Source organism: Lepisosteus oculatus, chromosome 5 (genome assembly GCF_040954835.1).
Source record: "Lepisosteus oculatus isolate fLepOcu1 chromosome 5, fLepOcu1.hap2, whole genome shotgun sequence".
NCBI lineage: Eukaryota > Metazoa > Chordata > Actinopteri > Semionotiformes > Lepisosteidae > Lepisosteus > Lepisosteus oculatus.
This window is the reverse complement of record NC_090700.1, coordinates 56,316,235-56,340,657: the sequence shown is the minus strand read 5'-3', so window position 1 is coordinate 56,340,657 and position 24,423 is coordinate 56,316,235. Positions and strand designations below refer to the sequence as shown.

Sequence of the window (24,423 nt, the reverse complement as noted above, 5' to 3'; positions counted from 1 at the left end):
CTTGTGCCCAAGTGTTTTAGAGCTGTGTTGTGAATGAGTGTTGCTGTTAGTTTCAGCCCAGTCAGCATCACTCTGTCACACAGGAAATAGGTGGGTTGTAGCCTTAGCATGGGGTCCTGCAATTGCTGTAATCCCCCATGCATCCCTAAAGAACTCCCACCTGCCTTCATGTTGGTGGAGTCCATTTGTTACGGATATGCACAGACAGCATGTAATTTAGCAGCCAGGCTAAATTTAGCCTGAGTCTCTTTCTGTGAGCTAACAGTCCATGTAATGCCTCTAGGGAGACCGATAACACATTTATGTTTTGGCTCTGAGTGGGGTGCCCATTCCATCTCTAGCTTTGTGGTGAGGGCTTTTTATTCCACTGCCTGGAAGCTGCTGAGCCCACTGGAGGCTCCTCCACTGAAACATTTTGGGCTGCTTCTTCCAAAACCCACATGGAGCTGTCCGAGGTGAACTACTGTAGCTGCACTGAACAGCAGACTCCATGCAGTCACAGGCAGTAGTCATTTGTGTAATGGTAACTGTTGTTTAATTGATTGCTTGTAGTGTTCAACTAATCAATGGATTATTTTTCCATAGAAAAAAAATCGAACTAGGGAAGTTCTTGAATCAAAATTGGCAGTATCAATTGGTGTATAATAATGCGACATTTATTGATATAGGCAGCTACTGTACTTGCCCTTCAGATATTTTGTTTTAATAAAGACACTAAAGCCTAATAATAAATGGTAATGTAATATATAGAGCATGGTTGCTATCTAGATATAAAACTATCTTCTTAAATTCTTGCATAAGTGTCCTCGGTGATACTTCTCATTCCTCAGGTACTTCATAATATAAAACAATATCTCCTCCTTGTCAACATGATGGACATGACTTCAAAACTTTGTGAAAATGTGAGACATTTCTGCTACACGTCTGTATTTGAAGTGACACTTTGGTATTTTAGATTTGAAATCAAAAGTAATTGCTTTATAATTTAATTCTCTGGTTATGGTTTAGTGTCTGAGAAGAAGATGACTTACTGATCAGTAGGGCCTTTTGGCTTGTTGGTTTTAGAAACCATATAACAGCGTACTCTCTCTGTGCAATAAAACTGCTCAATGAATGTTTGTTAAGGTAGTCTCACCACTACCTGTTTATTTCTCCATTTATTTATGTGGTACACACTGTTTTTGTGATTTCATGTACATGATGTGATTTTATGTGACTTGCATGTTTTGTGTGTTTTCTATGTTTATGGGAGAAACCAAAGACAAATTTCCACAGTAGTGGACAATAAACTATGTATAATAATGCATTTTAGGAGATTTCATTTCATTATGTTCATTTAAGGAACCACTAAGTTCAATTCTAGGATAATTTATAACTAAGAATTATAGCAGCAACTAGACAGTGGCTCAGACAGTAGCTGTCGGTAATATTGAGTAGCTGTGGTACTTCAATAGGTATTTAGTGTGACTGCGGTCAGACAGCTGAACTTGTTAGCATGCAGAAGCTGGACCTTAGGTCTCTTCTGCTAAGGCAACTAGCATGCAATCTGTGCTCTGTCTCCTTCTCAGAAGGAATTATACATGTTATAGCTGTGTGTTAGGCAGTGGGGTTTTACAATGTCAGGTGTAATAAACTGCTGTCATTTTCAGATCTAAAAACAGTATAAGTAAACGTTTATGCTCCTCTCCTGCCTTCTAGACCTTCTCTAAAAAATAATGTTTTGATGTTTATGGGACTTCCTGGAAAAACAAAGCTCAGACAAAGACTTCTATTTATTTTAATTATAAACAAGAAAATAGGCAGAGTAGTGCAATGGGGTTTGAGTCTGGATCTCGGGGGCTATCTGCACAGAGTTTGTACTGTATGTTCTTCCTAGTTTTTGTGTGGGTTTTCTCCAAGAGTTTCCGGTTTCCTACCACAGTCCAAAAACATGCTGGCAGGTTAATTGGCTTCTTGGAAGATTGGCCCTGATGTGAGTGTGTGTGTCTGCCCTGTGATGGACTGGCATCCTATCCAGGGTGTGTCCTGCCTTGTGCCTGCCACTGCTGCTGCCTGGTATAGACTCTGGCTCCCTCACAACCCTGAATTGGAATAAATGGTTAGAAAATGCATGGATGGAATAAACAAGAAAACAGTGTAGGAAGTATGTAATGGTATTTGCAATAAGTGAGATATACAGTAAGAGAAAAATGTGGATTTTGCAAACAGGTTCTCTGCCTTTTCTTGTTGCCTGTTTATGTACATTTCTTATTTCTTTCTTGTTTTTTGTTAGTTTCGATGATCTTACTTGCCTTGGAGACAGCCGCTCCTTGTCTGAGGTCACACTGGATGGAAACCCTGTAGCCCAGGAGACATGGTACAAGCAAACTGCCCTGCGCTACATGGTTCAACTGAGGCAGCTGGACATGAAGCGAATCACAGTAAGCACCTACAGTATGTGTGAGTGTGTGTAAAAGTCAATGACCGGAGGGGCACATGCTTAAGTTGCCAGAACCCATCTGATGTAGTGTAAAAACTGCCGCAAAAGAGATCTGTTTGTTGTTGAAGAGACTAGAATAAGGGTCACTCCAATAAGGGGAAATGTTAGCAAATTGTTAAATATTAACCTAATACCTGTATGTTCCTTAAAAGATGTTAAGTGCCATTATTTATAGCTAATGTCCAGAAGAAAGGAACAACAACCACACAGACGTTGAGTTATGGACTTTATGATATATGAGCCAAGACCAGTACAATTCTGCGATATTCCGGAAAAATCGAGATGAAAAGGGACAGTAAATGTCATCATATTTACCATTACCATTAGCATGATATCAGAGTGAACAAATTAAAAGCAGATTGAAATCTGTGTTTGTTTCATACTGTAGGTCTGTTAAAAAACTGTTACATAGTCTGTAGAGATCTAAATCTAAATCATGATCATGAATTAGACACAGATCAACAAGAGTATTATATAAGAAAGCAAAGATGTGCTGTACAGTATAAATTGATTCTAATGAAATACTTTAATATCTAATTCTGTGTTTTTTAAATAAGACAACATGATTATGTGAAGTTATTTATTAAGCCTATATCTGTGGTTTTGTTTCCTACTTATTTAGATTAAATGAGTAACATTTCAATAAGTTTTTCTCCATTTTGCTCCTTTCACTGGATTGTGGGTTTGGTTGTTCACAGTGGTTCCTTCTTGCAGGAGTTACAATTGATAAACCCAATTTTTTCTGGTGCAAATTGAATTTTTGAGTGTCAGAGCCTTTAATACACCTCATTTCAAATGTAGCCTGAGTACAATGAGCTCCACAAACTTTTTGCTAATGTTCCAGGAAAGGCCCAGTTTTACAAAGAGATGCAAAGGCACTGTGTCAAACAGACTGTCTGTGCTTGGCTCTGGAAATGCTGCTTTCATCATGCTGACACTTGATCCTGTTTTAGTCTGTTGGAATATGCTTTGCTATTGATTGTGACAGTCGCATGACGTGAGTACATGAAGGATGTAGGTGCTTTAAAGGTCTTGGCTTCCTTAGCATTCTTCAAAATCTGTGATTTTACCAGTCATCTGGCTTTTTTGAGCAAATAATATTTCAAAGCATGTTTCCTAAATACTTTCCCTACAACCACAAATAAAGCAGTGGAGGAACTCTGTTATCTGTTTGTAATAAACAGTAAACTAAAGGATACAGCTTATGTTTGTCATCCAGCCATAAAAGACACACAAACTACAGTTGTTATTATAAACATATTAGGGATAGCAGCTGTGCGCATGGCGTGAATTATGGCTAGGAGGCCTAATGGCTATCAATTATGCTATTGACATTTTTATATTATATGCATGAACAATGCAGATGGGAATTTTAAAATGGGTCTAGCAATGCTTGTCTCACTTATGGGTCAGAAACTAGCTGTGCAGTAATCTGAGGATTGTGGCTGCAAACTGGACATTGCTAACATCTGCGAATTGTTGCTTTATTCATTTTCCCTGTAACGTTGCATTCTATGCTGCATGCACTGAAAATCTAGCCAATGCTAGATGCCAATCTGCGTACATTTCACAGCAATGTGTCAGCACTAGTCTACAATAAATTACTGATTCTATTTAATTTGCTAGCCATTTCCTTCTTTTAAAGAAGTTAAAAAAATGCTGTTCAGTTTATGTTTGCATTCTTACCAATACAATTCAGAAACAAGATCTGAAAAACATAAAACATAGAACAATTAACCTATTGAATTTAATAGAAGACTAATTCACATGGTGTGCATTGTGCCAGGAATACTGAATGATGTTGCTTACATTACGAAAACATTGCCATCTGCTGTATCATCTTATAGCCCGTTCTTGTCAGTTCTCAGAAGCTTTGCACGTGTCTGGACAGTACTGGGTTGGGAAAATTTGTACAGGAAAACATGATTGCTCATGGGATGTTTGTGGACCAGTAGGTGGCTCTCTTACCACGGGACCAAAAATGGAGACACAAAATAGAGACACTTTGCTGTTTGAAATTGCAGTCCAAGAAAGCATTGGCAAGAAAATGAGGTACAATGAATGCAAAATTTGTTTGCTGCGAAGTGGGACTGTGCGACAGAGGGCTCAGTGTAGTCCTTAGCAGTACAAGCCGGGCAGACATCGGGCCGCGGTCAGGGAGGAGTATTGATACTGCAGCGGGTACAGTGGAGAGCACGTCTAGAGCGGAGCGCAGGGTGTGGGGTCTGGGCTTGGAGCGTCCGTCTCCTGCCGGGGCGTAGACAACTCTGAGGCACGATCCTCTGTGGACTGAGGGGGTTCTCTGCTCCCTGGGAACTCGAAATTCTAGAACCGAGAAATAATTTACTGAGATGTCATTCTCAGTTTGTTCAAGATGTGATAGAGAAATTATATCATTTAACTCGGTTGCCTCTATGTACACTTGTGTTTTGCAACTGAACCCTAAAAAGTCATGCAGAAATAACCGGTGCTGCAGCATATGTAATGTGCCCCAGCCGCTACTCTCAGGCGAATGACAGCTCCTTGAAGGTGTGTGATTTTGTACAGCTCTTAGTTTCTCATAACTCTGATGATTGTAAGGGGAGGTTCACCTTATGGCAAAACAGTTTATTTTTACTTTTGTACTTCTTGTTCTTCCTGATCCCTACCTGTTTCCACCCTTTATTCCTTTGTTCGACATTTTCAGATGCCCCTGTTTTTACCAGTCAAATGACCATTTTAGCCTCAGTTTGGCAGTGTTATAGCCACAGTTCATTGTGCCTGTTCCAGCAGAATCCTCTGGATATTATATTTTCCTGTGTTCTCAGAGAGAGTTGTTCAAATTCTGTAATACTAATATGTTTAAAGTAGATTCCAACACAAAATGTAAAAGTTATCTTATTGCTTCCTTTATTCTGGTAATGGCATTGGTATTTAGTAAATCATCGAAGAAATGTTTGTGAGAATACCTCAAATATAAAAGAATGGGGGATATTTTATACATTACATATTGATCTTTGGCCTAGTGACAATAAAGATGTTTTATTACTGTGCCGTATTTCAGACATAAGGAAATGATTGCATAGTGCAGAGTGTGCGTGAGTGATTGAACGTTCCTCCTCGGATTTCTGTGTTGGTGGATCTCAGCTTTTTTCCAGTTTGTGCACATGCATGTATAGAAAGAAGGGAATACTTGAACTCATGCTCACTCACGGTTAGTCAGTCCAGGCCCTGGGTCTCTGATGCTTCTTGTTTGTTTTTACCGCTCAGAAGAGAAGTGTGTACAGTATGTATTTCATTAGTCTGGGTGTATGAGCTTAAGTATAGATTGAAACACAAAGTGGGATGTTGTCTGTCAGATAGATATACAAAGTAATACTGTTTAAAAACATGAATATAAGGGTCATTACATATGAGGGAAGGTCAATAGGCACAACTTGCTCATGATGTTGTTGGCAAGTTAAAAGAACTCACAAAAACACTTAGAGAGCAAAAGCAGAAAGTCAGCTTGATACCGACTTTGGATAAACATCGGCCACCTACTCTCAGTCCCAAACCTCATTTCGGTTTTGCTCACCACGTAACAGAAAGGCATTTCTGATCTGGAATCGGTACAGAGAGGATTGGCCGCATACATTCCCAGGTTTAAATAAACCTCATTTCATACTTACAGACTAAAAGAAGTAAATATTTTTGGTCTAACAGAGACCTTATTCAAGAGCTTACAAACAAATCCACAAAGTCAACCCAAAGGAATCTTTCTGAATCAACAGTGAAACATGAACCAGGAGACACAAATGGAAAATATGTGTATATCCTTTTGACACTCTGGAGGAACTCCTTTACACAACTGGATTGGACATCTGTTTTGGAAGCCCATGGCCTGGCTTTGTTCAAGAAACTGCTGAGTATGTACGTTTCTAGTGTTGACATATTCACACTTGATGAAGCATTTTGTAAACAAGAAAATATAACATTTATACAAAGCCAAAATAAAAACAGCATTATTTAAATTGTTCAATTAAAAATTCGGTGTTGTCTGCTACATCCTTGTGCAGTCTACCTCCCTTGTGAGGTAGATTGCACTGGTATGTATTTTACATTCATGAATGAGCAGTTGATCTACATCTCCTGGCTGAGCTGCACATTCACAGTATTCATACTGAAACTTTGTCACGTTCTTAGTGCAGTAAGTCAGATCTATACTCATAACTCCAGCCTAGTACAAATCACACATGAATGTATACGTGTGCAACACACTGTGAGTTGAAAAACAAGCTACAAACGCTCCTCGGCATCGATTCACAAACCTTAAAATGGCAGAAGATAGATGACTAATTTATATTTTATACACTTTAATGTGTTATTAAGAAAGAACTAGTATGAATCTGCATGCTGCAATTTGAGAATGCTATTTGAATGGAAGACCATCACTGTGTGTTAAAGCAGAGATTGGGGTCTGGTTGCACAAGCTGTCAGAGGAAATAATTTCAACATATACTGTAGTTGTGCTGAATTGAGAGTCTCTTTAAAAACAGTCAATGATGTAATACAGTTCCACTAATGGATATGTCCAATCTGATGTACAGAGGTGTACAGTATGTCAATGAAATTAATTAATTCATTATACTGTATATATTATGGTAGTCAAAGCAAACTGCTTTTTGGCCATTTGAAGCATTGGCTGGGTAATGATCTTCACAATCCCTGTGTTCTCGAGAATACCTGAGATTGCTTGAGATGGGCCACATGAGGCAGAGTTTGGGGAATGACTGTAGATGGAAGATATTGAGGGGTAAAGATAAATGTTACTAATACCTTCAAGATATGAGCTGTTATGTTGTCAAGTCTGAGTTTCTGATATAACATTTTGAAAATCCCCATTGCTCTGAAAATAGCTTTATGCTTTTAAGACAAGGCAAAGGGGAAGGAGAAATGTGATATCAAATATATCTAAAACACCTGTGCTTTGTAATAATGGCTCTGTTTGCAGGATTCCAGGAATTCTCACCTTTCCTTCATAAATCAGCTTTTCATGTCACATGGACCATTTCCTTCACAATGAATATTAACCGTCTTGTTAGCCATCATATTAGGAAAAGGCAACTTTAGTGTACTTAACTCATCGTGGAAATAATTATTTCCACCTGTCTGCTATTCCAGCTGCTACACTAGTCTCTGACCAGAAATGTATCCTAAGCACTGTGACCGAAAAGCATGACTCACCCTGCTGAAGGGAGGCCTGATATACTGTTACACTTATGAGATTGGTGTCAGAGCAGTGTCGGTTATTCGGATGGAGGGGGTGATGGTCTTTCTCAAGCAAGCAGAGTTGTTTAATAAGCCAGGAGTCCGAATGAGGTAAACTGAGGAATGCAGTCCTCATTGCCATAGTTCTCTTTAGCCTTTGTTCTTGTGTGTACTGTAGCAAGCATTTTTTGATTCTGAAGGACTAAGTAAAGATTTATTCCTGAAAAGAAAAGAGACACAACTGTTGGGTTTAACTCTCTCCCTTAGAAAAAAAGGCTTCACAGCTAAAATGTTGTGTCTCTTTTATTTTCCTTTCAGCATGGAATAAACCTTTACTTGTTCCTTTGCAGCCTACGCATGCTGACGCAGCTACAGTACCTGCTTGAGTGTTTTGCCTCTGTTCGTCAGTATTGTGTGTGGGCAGTACACATTATGTGTGGTTGGGAAGACACCCTTCTCCTGTATGCTAGAACTACTGTATATTAGCTATAACATACACTGCCTCGCAAAAGTATTCTAACTCTTCCTATGGTGTCCCAGTTTGAGAAATTGCCTTAACATGTTAATACATAATTTAAAACCTGATTGCTTAAACTGAAGACTTCTAAGGCTAAGATAAGTTGCACTAAATGTCAGCAAAATCTAAAAAGAAAAAGCTTGTGCATGTTGACTGCGTGAGTATTCTGACCCTGAACTCAATACTTGGTGGAAACACTCTTGGCAGCAGTTACTGCCGCAGGTGTTTTTGGGTAAGTCTGCCCTTTGCACACCGGCCTGGTGCAATTGTAACCCATTCCCCCTGGCTGATTTGCTCAAGATCTCTCAAGTTGCTTTGGGATCACTAACAGACAGCAATTTTCAAGTCTTTCCACAGATTTTGATAGAATTCACATCAGGACTTATACTGGGTCCCTCAAGGACATAGACTTTCTTATTCTTAAGAAACTCCATTGTAGCTTTGGCCCTGTGCTTTGCGACATGTTCCTGCCAAAAGGTGAATGTTTGGTACAGGTTTATGACATTAGTAGATGGAGGAAGGTTTTCCTCCAATATTTGTCTTATTGCTCCATCCTTCTGGCCTGGAGGCCAGTCCCTGCTGCCACCACAATGGTGAGAGTTGTGATGATGTTGACTGGGTGTGCTGCGTAGGGTTTGTGCCAGACGCCAGTAACGCTTTGTGTTTAGACCAGAAAACTCCAGCTTTGTCTCATCCACTTATTTCTGCTAGGTTTCTGTGCAGCTAACTTGGCTCTACTTCATCAAATATTCAGTCTCACTCTGGGAAGTGCCAACAGTGAGATTGTCATTTGTATTATATGTTTTACGTAATCGAGAAAAAAACATTCAGTTAACAATCTTGCTGCAAAGTCACAATTTTCAGGTTTATAGAAGGAGAATGTGATTGGCATAAAGTCTGAGCTTTCCTGACAATTGAAGTAGTTGGGGTACTGCTGCTTTGGTCTGTGAGGCTGTTCTTTTTCAAGTTCTCAGGACCTCCCTATGAAGTCTCCTGTGTAAGCAGTGACTCATGTATTTTAATGAAGAGCTGCAGGCTATGAACTTTCATTTGCCAGGATAAATTTAATTTCAGAGCAGAAGAGATTTCAGAAAGCTAAAGCAGAAAGGGAGATGCGACATGTTTTATCACAGAATCCATTCTTAACATCACTTATTCACAGGAGTTAGAGTAGAGTGGGTTTTTGCTTTGATGTTAATGTTAATTGAATTATCAGTACTTTTAAGGGAGTCTTAAGCTCAAATGATAAGATTATGTTTGACTCATGGTGAAACCTTAATGCTGGACCATATTTGTTTAATATTTTTCAGAAGTTAAGCTATATAAATGAAGGGTGGAAGATACACCTTAGCTGTAGTACAAGATGCTTTAATGCAAACTTTAATACCATCGTACCTTTCTATAATTTCCTCCAGAAAATGCAATTTCATCACAATAAAATAAAATAATTCTACATAATATTAATTATTAAACATGATTATTATTACTTTGATGGTAATAATCTGTGACAGGGAGTCTGTTTTTTTTTCCAAATTCATGTTAAACACTCCCATACCTTTCCTGTACCCTTCCTCTATGTGAGTGTGTATGTGATACTGTGAAGTGTGAATGATCCTGACCCCCTTTTTCCCCCCAAATCACTGCAGTGTTCCTCACTGCAGTATGGAGTTGTGTTAGACCACCCAATAAATAACTGATGTGTGTCTTTTTTCATTGCTTCAATGTAAAAAGCCTCACATGACTTTTTTAAAGTTTTTTAAGTTAACAGTTGTAAGTTACAGTATTTTGGATTTATATTAAGTCACTTTATTTGTTTAAAATACAGAGGTCAGAGTGACAGCACTTCGTGCTGCACGGTGTGTCCTGACCTGTTGATGTTGAATACAAATAGATTCCTGCCCATTCAAGATTATTAGTGGATTAAGTGAGGCTTCACACAGGGCCCTGCTAAATACATTCAAGAATCAACAGATTTTGGCACTTACCTTAAATTCTTTCCTTTTTACTTAAGCTCCCAGAGATGTGTCAGTCATTTTCTCTCAAAGCTAGGAAAACATCTACAGCAGTGAACGGAGTGGCTCCCAGCTGTACCAGAGAAATATGTGTGTCTCTAGTGTGTGCACTCTTCATTCTAGTAACACATGTCTTGGTTCAGGTGTTAAACACCAACGACATTATGGTCACCCTGCCAATTAATTTGACATCTTGGCCAAAAAACAGTTATGTTAATGATGAATTAAGGAAAAACATTTGTAGGTCCTTACAGGATCCTAGTTATAAGTTAAATTACACTTTGTAAGTATGTTTTTTTTAGTAATTAGACTGACATGATTAAAAGTACAATATCAGACCTTTAACTGAAAGACACATTCTATCAGGTTGCTTTCATTTCTGTGCTTCCCATTCCATATTTTCTCCATGGCAACTTCACTTAAACTGTAACAGAAATAAAAATGAAAAATAAAATTTGATTCCATGTTGTGTTCTCATTAAAAAGATGGGTTTGAATAAACCTTTCCATGCCCAGGTGTTTTCACTGGTTTGTATGGGAGTGATTCTGGGGGGAGTCAGGGTCTTGAGGTACATAGCTTTTTACAGGCACACATTCACGTCACAGTATTTAATAACCGTGGCAAGATCATCTGTTTTTCTTCAGATTAGAAGATTCCCTTTCAAACGTAAGGCAAGGGTTTTTTGTGTTTAGTTTGGCTGTGGAAAGCGCTGAAGAGCCTCTTCTTTCCTCCTTCCTCAGTATAATTAATTTTAAGTTCTCACTGTGTTTGCTTTAATAGAAGCACCACCTCCCTCTTTATCTGCTGAACTTCATTTGACATCTGTCTAGTGAGAACAAGATCATTTTTTTCTTGGTGCAAAAGAGTGTATACCGAAAGGATTTCTGCTTCTCTGGGTCTCTGTGTCACCTGCGTCACCTGACATTCACTGTTGTGTAAATTCCTTTCACATTCAAAGGGTTTGCCTCTTCCATGGCAGAGTTAGTGTGCTTATGGAGCTTTTGGAAGGAATTACTCTTACAGACAGGAAATCCTGAAAGATGCTGTCAAACACTTAATTAATTTGAGTTTTTATAATTTTTCATCCAGTACTTTTATTTCAGATGAGAGCGATACTATTCCTTATCTTAGAGCTCCCATGGAGATCAGTGATATCCAAATGTGAGCAAAAAAGTTCAGGACCACAAAAGTGTAAACTTGCAATTATTCCTTAATTCTTTTCAGAGTGCTGACTTTGTACAAAGATCCATATTTTTAAAAATATAAACAAAAGTTTTTGTGGGTCTCCTGATATGTATTTTATGTGATGGTGAGAAGGGGTGATACAGCCTAACTAAAATGTTTGTTCTGGTTATTTAGTTAGTGCCCTGTTTCTGGTTTGCTTATTGATTCTCTTTAATAATGGCTTCTGCTTTTTTATTTTACTTGACTTTTTTACTGAATTCAACTGTTCATATTTAAAAAAATCAGATTTAATGTGAACTATATGATTACTGATTTGCTTATTTTGTATTTGAGCTGCATGCAAATGTTTTAGGTTTACTCCATAATATGGAAAACAATTGTTTTGACTGTGTACTGAAATGTACTGTATTTCTGATTAATAATAATAAGACAAGTCAGTTCTTTAAATCAGGTCCAAAACATGTTATGTTTAATACCAAAGGTTAGGTTCCTCTGAAACCTCAGGAAAGGAGTTATTACCTTCAAACTCCAAGGCTAAAGCCAAGAAGAATAATGGAAACCGAGCGGCGCTGCAGTGCTGAGAACACGGACTCACTGGGACCCGTTGCACAGTGTGACGAGGCCCCGGGGTCAATGGACTGCTAAGCAACTAAACAAACACCGCTGGCCAAAGGGCCTGTTCTCATCTGTACTTTATTGTTTAATATTTTCAATGTGCTTAGACCTCAGCCAAAACCACTGCAATCAGGAACATATCATTTGAAAAAAATATGTAACCATGTTGGATTTTTTGAAGACGTGATCCTGATTTTTACATCTAGGACTATATTTCTTGCTACATTAATATGTTTTCAGTAACCTTTCATTAGTTACAGCTGGCAGCACTACTTTTAGTGCACTGGCGGCACTGGCATTTTAGTGGCAATCCAGTTTTGCAATCCACTTTTACAATGTTTCAGCTGCCAACAAACCATAATGTTTCTGCATCCCTCAGAGTAATAACTGAATTTGCCACATTTATCTTGGCACTCCAATGCCAATGTCCATTTCCTTCCAGCTGATTTATATACCATGTCATCTTCTGGAGTGATAAAACTTACCACTTCCAACCAGAACATTTTCTGGGCCTCCTCTTCTACAGTCCAGGTAGCCCTAACCCCAGTGTTATCCCTATTCTCAATTCTAACCCCAACCCTGTCTCTGTCCCCGTGGTGGTGAGCCTTGTTTCAAGCTGGAGTTAATATTCCCACAGTGCCTCATGTCAATTGTAGCTCCAGGTCTTGTGTAACTCAGTGCTAGTACATTTGGGCCTCTGTTAGCCTTTTCAGTGTGATCCATACGTGCACACTGGTCGGAAATTGTTTGTTTCTTAATTAACTTTACTTTCCTAGTTGTTATCATGTAATTTCAGCTCATGAAGTATGATTTTAAGTTTGTTAATGAAAAGAATAACAAATACACCTCCTGTATTTCATTTAAATTGAGTTAAAGCTGTATTATCCCTTGGAGGACATTTGATTCATGGAAGAGTCCAACACAACAATACAACACAAACAAACATCACCAACAAAACATTCAGTACAACAGTGTTGCAGAGCATAGGAAAAGTTTCTTACATTGTTTGAGAATGAGATTACAGAGAGAATAGAAGAGCAGTCAAGTACTGTTACTGTATATCTGGAGACATCTCCCAGATGGGTGGAGTGTAAATTCACAGTGGAGGGACTATAACACATACTCTCTGTCTGTAGATTGATCTGTTTTTTCCCAATGAATTTGGTGTTTAATGTCACTATTTTTCCCTGCAGTACTGTTGCCAAACCAGCAAGATACAGTATGTTAAGAAAATGTATTTAATTTTAATAAACAGTATTTTTGTTTATATTTACTGGTTGATAAAACACTGGACATAACTGATCAATTTTGATATATTTGAAACAAAGCTGTAATTCAAATAAAATTCAACATCTCTTTTTGCACCAAACATTTCACATTGAAGCATGCTGCTTGTTATATAACATGCCTGCCATCTCCCTGAGAATTTGTGTTTGCTGCACATTTATTACCCACTTTCTTGTCAGTCTAGCATTTCTGTGGGTGTGCGATCAGGACCCCAGTGATCCAGAATATCATTATTTTACTTTTTAAATTATTTTGCTTAAATGATATAGGTTTTCTATAACTGGAAGCTATCCCTTGAGCTGCAGTGTGCTTTCCAGAAGGTATGGTGTGATGTTTAAGATTGTGCCAGTGATACTGACCCTATACAAATGTGTTGTTGTCTGTGCTCTATATGCTGGTTTTGCACTGCCACCTTCTCCATGTTGTGCTGTAGGCTGCATGCAGGAGGTAGAGATCTTATTGCTCCAAGGAGACACAATGTGATAATTGTATCAATAATTACCCTTCACAGCAAAGGGAGAGAAACTGCAGGGAAAGCCAATGTTTCGCATCAGGGATTACAGACTATAATCAATAGAAACAGGAAGGCTTTAGAATCAAGTGGCCAGTGATGGAAGAAGAAAAGCTGTGTATTCAAAAGTCAATTTCCTAGAAACGCAAATCCCGGCTAATTCAATCTTTGATTTCTCCAATTCAAAGGAGACAGTAGCATCACATGTTGAAGATTCTGATATGGTGCAATCACATTCGCACTCATGAAAATATTCTTGAATATTTCCAAAAACAAATAGCAAATACTGTAGAGAACAGAAGTGGCCTAGTATAGGGCTGAAGATAAAGCCTTGACTTTATTTTTAAGTGCTAATGTTGAACTGAAGGTTTGGTGTTGTGCATGAAGGTACTATATCAGTACACTTCCCAGCACCAAAGAACACCCTCAGGAAAGCAACTCAGAAATGACGGGTTTGTTCTTCAGCATGGTAATGATTCAAGGAATACTACCAAGTCTAAATTTCCTAAATGATCAAAATCTATCAAACATGATGTGCAATATTTTCTTTGGTGTATTTGCTTTTTAAATTTGAAGTTAATATAAATGAAGTGTGGGAGCATGAAAGAGAGATAACAATTATTATCTGTGTTGATTCAGACAAATTATAATTGCTCTGTTGACACCAACATATTTTTTCTTACTAATTAGATTCACAATAATATCTTCTAGATTAGTGAAGTGGTAATTAGACACTGATTTGAGTATCAGACAACCGAACTGGAACAGAGGAATGCACGTGTGTTGTTTTGTTTTCTAAAGCCTTTTTAACAGAGATTTCTAAATGTATTTAATTGGTTCTGTGTGTTATTTCTGAGGAAGAAGAGCGCCGCATGGCATCTGTCTTAGCAAGGAAGGAGGACGAAAAGAAAAGAGAAAGTCACAAGCAAGCTGTTCACAAGGTAAGCAGCACTTCGGGTATGTCTGTTTGTCCATACCTGCGTACTTGGAGCTCAAATCCTTATGTAAAAGAAGTTTCTGACTGTGAACAGCATCAGTTGCCATGTGAAACTGAATTCCTAATAGTTTCATTTGCATTTTGGGGGATTATTTCTCTGGAGGAAGAATATTAACTCAACATGCTGCAAGGTGTGACAAATATAAAATAAAAAAAATGAAACATCTTTCCAGTTTGTAACTATGCTACACAGCCCTAGTTAGTGATTTTAAAGTAGGCGCTATTCCATCCAAAGGCCAGTGTTTGTATTCATGTGACTGTGGTAGTAAGAGATGTCAGTGCGGCTAAGTGTGCTTTAAACCACTGAAATTAGTGCTTCGGAATTGTTCGTTTTCATCAGTTGATAAAAATGCCTTAAAGATCCTATGTGTCAAAAAACAACTATATATATAATGTAAAGGACAGAGACATTTTTATTTGTATGGTACAAATGTTCAGATCATCATGAAATTAACAGTGCTTCAGAATTCTTTAGATTACAGTCCTTCAGATGTAACAATACTAGGATAAGCAAGAAAACCTGTCTTTTCAGTGAGTCACTTAAGCAGATCTGTTGAGGAAGAGTTATTAAAATAATCTCTGGCAGATCTGACTCTGTTTACACTTTTATACTCTGTTGCTGAGGAGAGTTCAATTGTTCTGCTTTCACAGCTACAAATCTAATGACAGTGCTCTTTACTGAAAAGGGAAAATGGTGGCTTTCTCTGTTAACCAAGTTTGAAATGGTTTGTTAGGCTTGAAAAACAGACTGGAACATCAATGGAGAAACAATGGGCTGTGTGCTTACAGGGACTTTGGGATTCATAATAGGAATAGTTTTCTCCCTTGACCTGTGAGCACAGCCTTCTAAGTCAAGCTTGGAAACCTGTTTTGTATGAGCTAGTACTTTATGAGATGAATGGCTCTGTTTTTATATACAGTATACACATAAGCTTCAATGAAAATTAACAGAATTCCAAAATCAAATTAAATTTGATCTTTCTGTCCTCTGAGTTCTCTTTCATCCAGTGGATGCCTTTATGAAGTACTGCCTGGCCCTGTGAATACAGTTTCACATGAACAGGGCACAGCTATTTCAAGTGCAGTCTAGCTTTCTATGGATTACTTTTGTGGTTGCTATTATTGCTATCTGTGCTTTTGTTATTAATTCTGGCATTCAGGAATTTGCACAGGAAACCCATGTAGTTCAGTGGATGTCAATACATATCAGCCAATGTGGCAACATGAATTGAACTGCAGTAATTGATCAGATTTTTCAATAGGGTTATATTTATGACAAACTCACAATTACCTTAAAAAACATAAATTTTAATGACAACACTGTTTAAGGTGGGTGGCTCACCTATCTACTTCACATCTGAGGAAACAGGATTTAAAATGTTTAAAAGTGTGTGCCATCTCAGTTCATATTATGTCATATTCATATTTGGCTCTATCTATTGCATGGATAGAGCTTTGTTAGAGCTGTTTTCACAGTGCTGCAACAATATTGCCCAATTGTCTGAGATTATGAATGCTACTTATGATAACTTATAAATGTTGTTGAAGAGGTGAAGACATAAAAAATATCAGAATAATCAGACATCAGAGTGAGATAGAAACTCAGTCCATCCATTTTCTAACTGCTTTATCCAATACTGGCAATACAAGGTCATGGGGAAGCGGGAGCTCATCCTGGGAAGCAATGGGTGCCAAGCAGGATACAGCCTGGATGGAATACCATTGCAGGGCACATACAGACACAAACGCTCACACACTCACACCAGGGCCTGCCAGCGTGTCTCTGGGCTGAGAGAATACCGGAACACCCACAGGAAGCCCTTGCGAACACGGGGAGAACACACAGTACCAACTACAGGCAGGGAGCATCTTCGGAATGGAGCCTGCAAGGCACTGTGCCTAACCACTAACCACTGTGCCACATGCTGCCTGAGACAGAAGATCATCAGAATATTTTCTACACATTTTCTAGAGAGTCTTGAACCTATAAAGAATGAATACTTTCACTTTTGATTTAAATTTAGGATTACTACTGACCTTTTTGTGTTCTGCAGTATGTCTGTAGAGCCAGAGATTATCTGAAGAATAATGTTCTATGTGTAAATTATGTTCATTCGTTATTGGGTAATAATGTGAGGCTCTTCCATTAATTAAATCTAGTGTTATGCTTCTCACAAGTGTGAAGAGTATACTTTAAGGATGACATGACAGAACATAAAGTTTAGTTTATGTTGGCACATGGTTGTTTAAACCAAATTTAAACAGTCGAACTGAAAATGAACTCATTCTAATTAAGATTATATCTTATACTGTACATCCACTTTACTTAAACTTTTAGAATAGTTCACGTTGACATTTAAGGTTTATTTGACTATCAGAACATTCTGTTGCAGATATGGCTGCTGGCCTTGAGGTTTGTTTACCTTATGACGAATCAATGTTTAAAAAACGAATTATGTTTTATCAAACGTCAGTCTGAATGCATTTATTATTTTCCAGAGCTTCATGACAAGAAGCACTAAACCATTTAAAATTCAGGCATCTTTATTGAATGTGTTAATTCTGTGTTTTAATTTTAAAGCTCTCTGTGTATCTTTGGCTCCCTGATCTGACTCCTAGCCAAAGGCATATACAGACTGGTCTTTAAACCACCTAACCAGTCACTACCAGGAGGATGTCTGTGGCCTGCCTGCTTCAGAACAGTTATTTTGCATTCAAGTCTCTCACTTCAGTGGTATGTAAATTGATCTGACAAAGGCATTGCAGGATGTGTTCAAAAGGGAGGTGTACGTGTCTACAAACCATTGATCAGCTTTGTTAAAACAATTAAAGTTGACCTGTGCACCAAAATTTCAAAATGCCAATATATTGAGACTGAGGAAATGAGACATTTATGAACTTTATGTTATAAACTTTAAGGGCAGTTTTATCATGAGCAAAAACATGAATCTACTTGCACCCGCCCCAGTTCCAGAAACAGGGTTTAAATCCCCCCAGTGTGTTGTCTATAATGTATTTTACCTTGTAATCTGCACTATCTGCACTTTGCACTATGTGTATCCTGTCTACAATGTCTATGTCAGTGTCTTGTTTGTCCTGCCTGTCTTTGCACCGTGGACCAGGAGGAACGATATTTCGTTCCGCTGTGTACTTGTATATGGCTGGAATGACAAATAAACTTGAACTTGAAGCAATTAGTCTTATGCATTCCAACACTATATATTTTATATACAGTAGGTTGTTGCTGAAACCTGAGATCTGAGATAAAAGCAGCAGTGTGTGATTACCATGGCAAAAGAAAACAAAACTTTGTTGCACTGTATATACTGTAGCACTCTCAATGTCATATCCATCCACAGCATCATCAAACAGGTTTATGGAAACAAGCCCCTGGCCTAATTCATAGGCTTCAGTGATTTTCTGTGGTTTGGCTGGTGTGTTCCTGTTAGGACAGACCAAATGTTCTGTTACTTCTGAAGAGCCATATTTATTATTTCCAGGGGAGATTCAGTAACAGTGACATCAGCTGTGAATTGTAACACCTTCAGTGCTCAGATGAATAATTTGCTAGTATTGGCAAAATGTCAGAAGTATTAAAAGAAATACAAAATGTTATTATGTGTACACCTTCTGGATGCTCCTATGCTGACTTTGTTGACCCATATCCGGTAGGAAAGTACTAAGGACTCTTTATAAGTATTAAACTGTCCTTTCTGCACAGGTTTCACTTTGTCATCTACAGTAACTGTACAAAATATGCTTGTACTGTGTATCACACAATGTAGGGTTTTTAAATGCTGTATATTCTGGAGGAAGTCAAACTCTAAGCTTGTCAGTTTCTGCTCTGCTGCATAAATCTCGGATCCCTTTGCACATCTTTTCTTGCCCTCAGTGTTCGCTCTTGCCAGAGACAGACCTCACCTTCCCATTTTCCATTTGGACGTCCATCCTGTGTCGTTCCTGTGCTTCCCCCCCATCCCACAGGTCCTGCGGCAGCTGGCCTCATCGCCTCGTCACGTTCGTTGCACAGATGTCCCTAGCAATCTGCACACCTGCTCCAAGCCAGGGCAGGGAGTATCCCTCTCACTTCTCTTTGACCTCTAGTTCTCCATGTTTCCTACAAAACAGCCAGCTCCCTGCTGTCACCATGATGTCTGCTCTTCTTTCCACTCTCTCTCCACTCTCTCCCGCTTGCCACAATCCCAGACTGCTTTACTCTCCTTTCTAACCCTTTTGTTCATCAGGCATCCAACCCACTGTACCTTTGGTCCCAGCCCATCTCTGGGTGTTTTTGTCTCTTGCCCTTCCCCAATCCTTTTTCCCTGCTCCTGGTCGCTGATGCTCACCCTGCTCATGCCTCTGCCCTGGTCGGGGCTCCTTGTTCACAGCCCTGTCAGCATCCAGAGCCGATGATGACAGGTTCCCTCCCCCCTGACACCCCCACTGGTGTCCAACAAGGTGTGGTCTTAGCCCCTGACTCCATACTACCCCCAGACATGCGCCCTTGGCCCCAGTGGAGACCCCCTCTCAAATGTACCAGGCTCCTGCTAGCTGCTAAATTTTGGGTTTCTGCTGGGAGCAAAAAATCCTTTCTGATTCATGAATTCTGAAGCCTGTCTGATCCGATTGCTTTGTGTGGATGAAAGAGGACTGATCTCGCCAAACCAAAATTTAACCTTCCAAATATTTTTAAATTTGCCCTTAAGCTCCCAGTGTACTGTTTTGCAGATGGTTGTTTGGGACATTGTGGTTTTATGATGTTTTTATTCACTTAAACCTTAACACTCAATTTAAGATTAAGAGTTCCTTACTGTAACATTTTCATCTCCTGATTCAGGCTTCAGTGGCTGAAATGTAGAACCGTTTTTTTTCTTATTTTCAGTCTTTCAGCTGACGTTAATCTTGACTACAGTTTCTTGTGTAGAATAATAAAACCAGACCGAAAACAGGTGCAAGAGCAAAATTACATCTGATTTAAACCTAAATATTCTCCTTTAACTCAATTCATGAGCACATTCCAAGCAAAAAAAAAAAAAAGTACTAATTTTATATTACATTAAAATACAGATCATGTCTGGATTACAGAAGAAGGACATTAAGTGTCTGGCTTTTACGATAGGAACATAGTTTTCCTTCTGTAAATGTGGCTGTATTCCTTTCAGGAATTCCAGTCTACCCATGTAATACAAACTGTAGGCTAATCGGTTTTTACTGAGTACCCACAAAAAATAAATTCTGTGAATTACTATTTCTGCATTCCCTGTATGTTCCCTGTCCCTTGCCTCTTTTCATGATTGTGCAGATACCAAGTATCACCTTGCCACCAGCTATTTAAAATTGTAAATTTTGATGAGATTTCTGCTTCTGTTCTACTGTTTACCAAAGTCATCTCAAGTTTTTTATTTCTATGAGAGCTGTACATCTTGATTTTGATTCAACATTACTTCCTTTGTGGAATTAAATTTCTAAATATGAGCAACAATGCTTTATACGCCCAATCCTGGTTTATTTTTATTCTTAGTGCAATTCTTTTTTTCAAGCAAAAAAGACATTTCTGAACATCTTCTCTGATTCTGTATCAAAAGTGTTGTGTATGTTATGGTTTATTTATTTTGAAATTGAGTATGGTGACCAGCTACAGTATATACAGTACAGTACCTGTATTACGTAACTCAGGTTCTGTGACCCATACCAATCTAGCAGACCTGTACAGGTGTATCCAATCAGTCACACACAAAGGCTTTTGAATACATGGTGGAAAACATTACAGTAAAGTAGTAAAGTAAGCCTTCCATATCATAGCCCTTTCTGTAGTAAAGTAACCTTTCCATATCATATTCTACTCAAAATTCAACTTGTTCTCAGTCAACAACCTGTGGCATTCAGGTCTGTGGAAGAGTATGTATTTGCATTTACACAGCACATAAAAATCAAATGAACCTACAATGCTGCCAACATTATTTAATGCATATATATACAGTATGCATAATTCCAATGAGAGCAAATGTGTCACAGTGCATAATTTCAGAATGTGTTTTAAAATTGCTGTTTCCTGTCACTGCCTCTCATTTGCCTGATTGTGACGAGGCCTGTGGCGTCGGAGCAGAATGCTGTAGTCATGGGCCTTGTCAGGGCTTTCACACATGCAGCAGCTCACAGTGAGCAAGGGGCTGGGGGAATGTATTGTTTCCATGTAACCTTATCCTGCAGATCTCCTCTGAGGAAGTGAGAAATGTAACGCTCTGCAGAACCTGGCAAGGGTACAGTTATCATGCAAGAAATCTGGCACCCTTGCCACGCACTTTCCCTTTTATGAAGGAATGCCAGAGTCCTCCACATGCATGACCTACCTACCTGAAAGTTTCCAAGCCAAACAGGTCAAAGCAGCCTTGCCTGTGCATGGTAACAGGAGCTGACATCTCCAAGCTCACGAACTCACAGCCAGGATTACAGGAGTATACAAGCAGACACCACTTACTGTCAAGTACTGTATGGAGGATTAATTACTTTCAAATCTGTTCCTGCATTTGGGTGTAGTATTACTTTTTCTTGAAGGGTTATTTTCCTTAAAATGTTTGGGTGCTTCACTGGGTGACTTGAATGACAACACAAAGGTTTTTTGTGTATGTTCTTTTTTGTCTTCAGGCATGGCTCAACATTCTTTCTTGTGTACCAGCGAATGTGTGCTACGTCCTTGCCCACTGTACAATCCCTCTGTGCTGAGCTGTGAGTCTGTCCTTCCGTGTTCATGCTGTGAGGGATATACTGTAGTATTTCCTGCTGATCTCGTGACATAAAATAATGTGGATAAAATGAGATAAGAAACCAGACTGAAATCTCAATCTTTGTTAACCTATTGGAGGAACTGCGTCCCAACTACATTACCTGTCTCACTGCCCAAGTATTTTGCCATCCCTTCATTTGTCTTACCTCCCCTAAGGGCTGACTCCTTTCTTGACACAAGATGGCGCTCTGCTCTCTTTTTTCTGTGAGTGGCTCCATTTAGGAAAGATTCCAAGTAAAATAGGTGGGGACCACATACCAGGGAACAATGAAATACCACACAGATTAAACCCGATTAGAGAGTTTGTCAGTATTGATAGGATAGGCCCACAGTGCAGCACTGGGAGTTCTTTGTTTTCACATTAGCAGAAGGTGGCAAAGAGCTTTTCCAGTGCTGTATGGTTAGATCAGCTGCACCTGCACTTCCTATTGACCTTGTTACAATGTCATGAAGATTATATCTGTGTTTACAACTTTTTTATTTTCTTGTGATGTCCTTTGTAACACAAAATGTATTTTTTGGTGAGCACCGTTTGCCTTTCACACACACACTTTCAAGGCTTGGTGTCCCTCCTGTGTAGCACGCCATGTCTGCTCAGGAAATGCACAAACATTGTCTTCATAGAGTATTCCCAGCTCTTCTTATGATGTTGCCAATGGTTCCTAAGTGTTTATCAGGTTTTGTCACAAAGGGAATGTTTTGAAAGAGACCAGCTCTGTACTATGCCATGTGCTGGAGTCTTAACTGCTGACAACACTCCCCTAAGGAGGAGTTACGTTGGAGGCCCAGCTAATATGAGCTTTCACTGGACTCCTTCAAAAGAGTCAAGTCTCGCCCTCCCCACTTGTGTTCCCTTCCTTGCACTCTTATTTGACATTTAGAATGTTCTTGTTTCTTGCATTTAATGCTTTGCATTTTCTCCCATTAAATTTGATTTGCTACGCCTTTCCTTGGTTGTGAACCTAGTTCACATCTGATTTATTCAATGCTTTTAAACTACATTCAAGCTTTCTGCTTTAGCTTTGTTAATATTACCCATTGGTAGTTTACTGATTTTTTAAAGCAAAGCACACACTACTTTTGAAAGTCTTCTTGGTCAGCTTGAATCATTGCTTTATTTATTTTGTATTGCTGTTTTACTTTATTTACAGCCATATTTCATTGATATCCACCGATGTCATCTACGCATGGTTTTTCAAATCTCCTTTCCTTTCTGCTTGGATCTGGCTTTGATTAGGAATTTGAAAATACTCTACCAGACTCTTCCACTGCATCATTATCTGAAACAATCGCAGAAGAGGTCGGCTTCCGACTACATAAACTGGGGGCCTCTTGCCCAGGGCCTTCTGGGAACAATAATATGCAGAGATCAGGGGATTGGAAATGGGGAAAAGCAGAACCATGCATGTTCCTCAGAAAGGTTCTTGCTGTCCGAGGCTGCCAAAGCCCCCTTTAGTGCTATTCCTTAGGCTTAACACTTGGAGAGCTAACTGGGGAAAGAGTGATGATTTCTTTCCATTCATACAATCTTAGGTATGGTATGAAAACTAGAAATGTTGCTACATAAAAAAGCCTCACTACAAACTAGGCAGTAGAGCAGAACAGGTGGTGTTATTTCGAACCAACGGTCCAAAGTAACACGACCAGATCATCTGTAATAGAGTATTCTATACAAATAAAGGCTATTGGTAAAAAGAGGCGCTGCATCCAAATGATATTTAATACATCCAGTAACACAGCAGGTGCTGAACTGAGAGAGAAGCAAATATATGGGGTTAGAAACAGACAACCTGCCATTGTGCAAGACAGCAGCAAGCCAGACAATATGAAGGTGAAAATAAAGAACGAAAAAGCAAATTTATGAACCAGGAGGATCAGTTGAGTTGTTTGCTTTGCAGATGTCTTTGTGCTTGACATATGTCTCAAGGATGAAAAAAAAAAACTTAAGAACCTTCAATATAAATTACATTTTTTTTCTTAAATTAGCTAAAGGGTTTCTATTTACCAGTTTTATGTTTTATGAGACAATATGATATATTAAGTAGAAAAAAATAAAAAAATAAGAATCAGTGTTTGTAAAATAAGAAGTGAACTAGTTTATTTAACACAATTAAGGTGGTTAATTAATTCAGTACAAAGTGAACCAGGACTGAGTTTTTGCAGCTCTGTCCTGTGTAATGGTCAGAACCTTTGTGAGGTTGGTCCTCACCATACAGGATAATGGAAACAATTAAGCAGCAATCAGAAGAGATTTCACAGGACCTCATAAAAAAGAGTAGTTTAGCCTCATCAGTCTAGAGAGGGTTGCAAAATCTTCTCCTATACTTTGGTGCTCCACTGTCATTAATCTAGAAATAGAACATTTTCAAGACCATGGTAAGTCTTCAACAGAGTGGCTGAAGAAAAATACATTTAGCAGAAGAGTGAAGAAATTGATCAAGCCCAAGTTCAGACATAACTCCACTGAAGTGTTATGTTAGGACCTGAAGAGAGCTTTTTAGGCTTTGAAAACCCCAAATGTAACCAACTTGATGCACGTCTCTAAGGAAGAATGGGACAAAATTAATACAATTCATAAAATCTGATGAAGTCAATTAACTAAGGGCTCACGTAGTTATTTACACAAGGATTTTGAAGGAAATAATCCAAATATACAGTATCTCATGTCTTTGTATTACACATTAAATCAGGTTATCTAGGGGGTAGGGGTGTCACGATTATAGTCCTCCCTCCTTAAGGGTGCTCCAGCCCTTTCACTAAAGACTTTATTCTGTGCACCTTTTTCCCATTCCCAGCCCACCTTAAAA

The 24,423-nt window shown here is 38.8% G+C and overlaps 1 protein-coding gene across 1 annotated transcript in view; it reads left to right on the top strand.

Moving 5' to 3' along the window:
* LOC102694672 (leucine-rich repeat-containing protein 49) overlaps nt 1-24,423 on the top strand; it is a 109,494-nt gene that overhangs the window by 44,331 nt on the left and 40,740 nt on the right. Inside the window, exons 10-11 of the mRNA XM_015343365.2 lie at nt 2,273-2,420; nt 14,693-14,776. Coding sequence (XP_015198851.2) covers nt 2,273-2,420; nt 14,693-14,776 — 232 coding nt within the window. The remainder of the gene's footprint in view (nt 1-2,272; nt 2,421-14,692; nt 14,777-24,423) is intronic.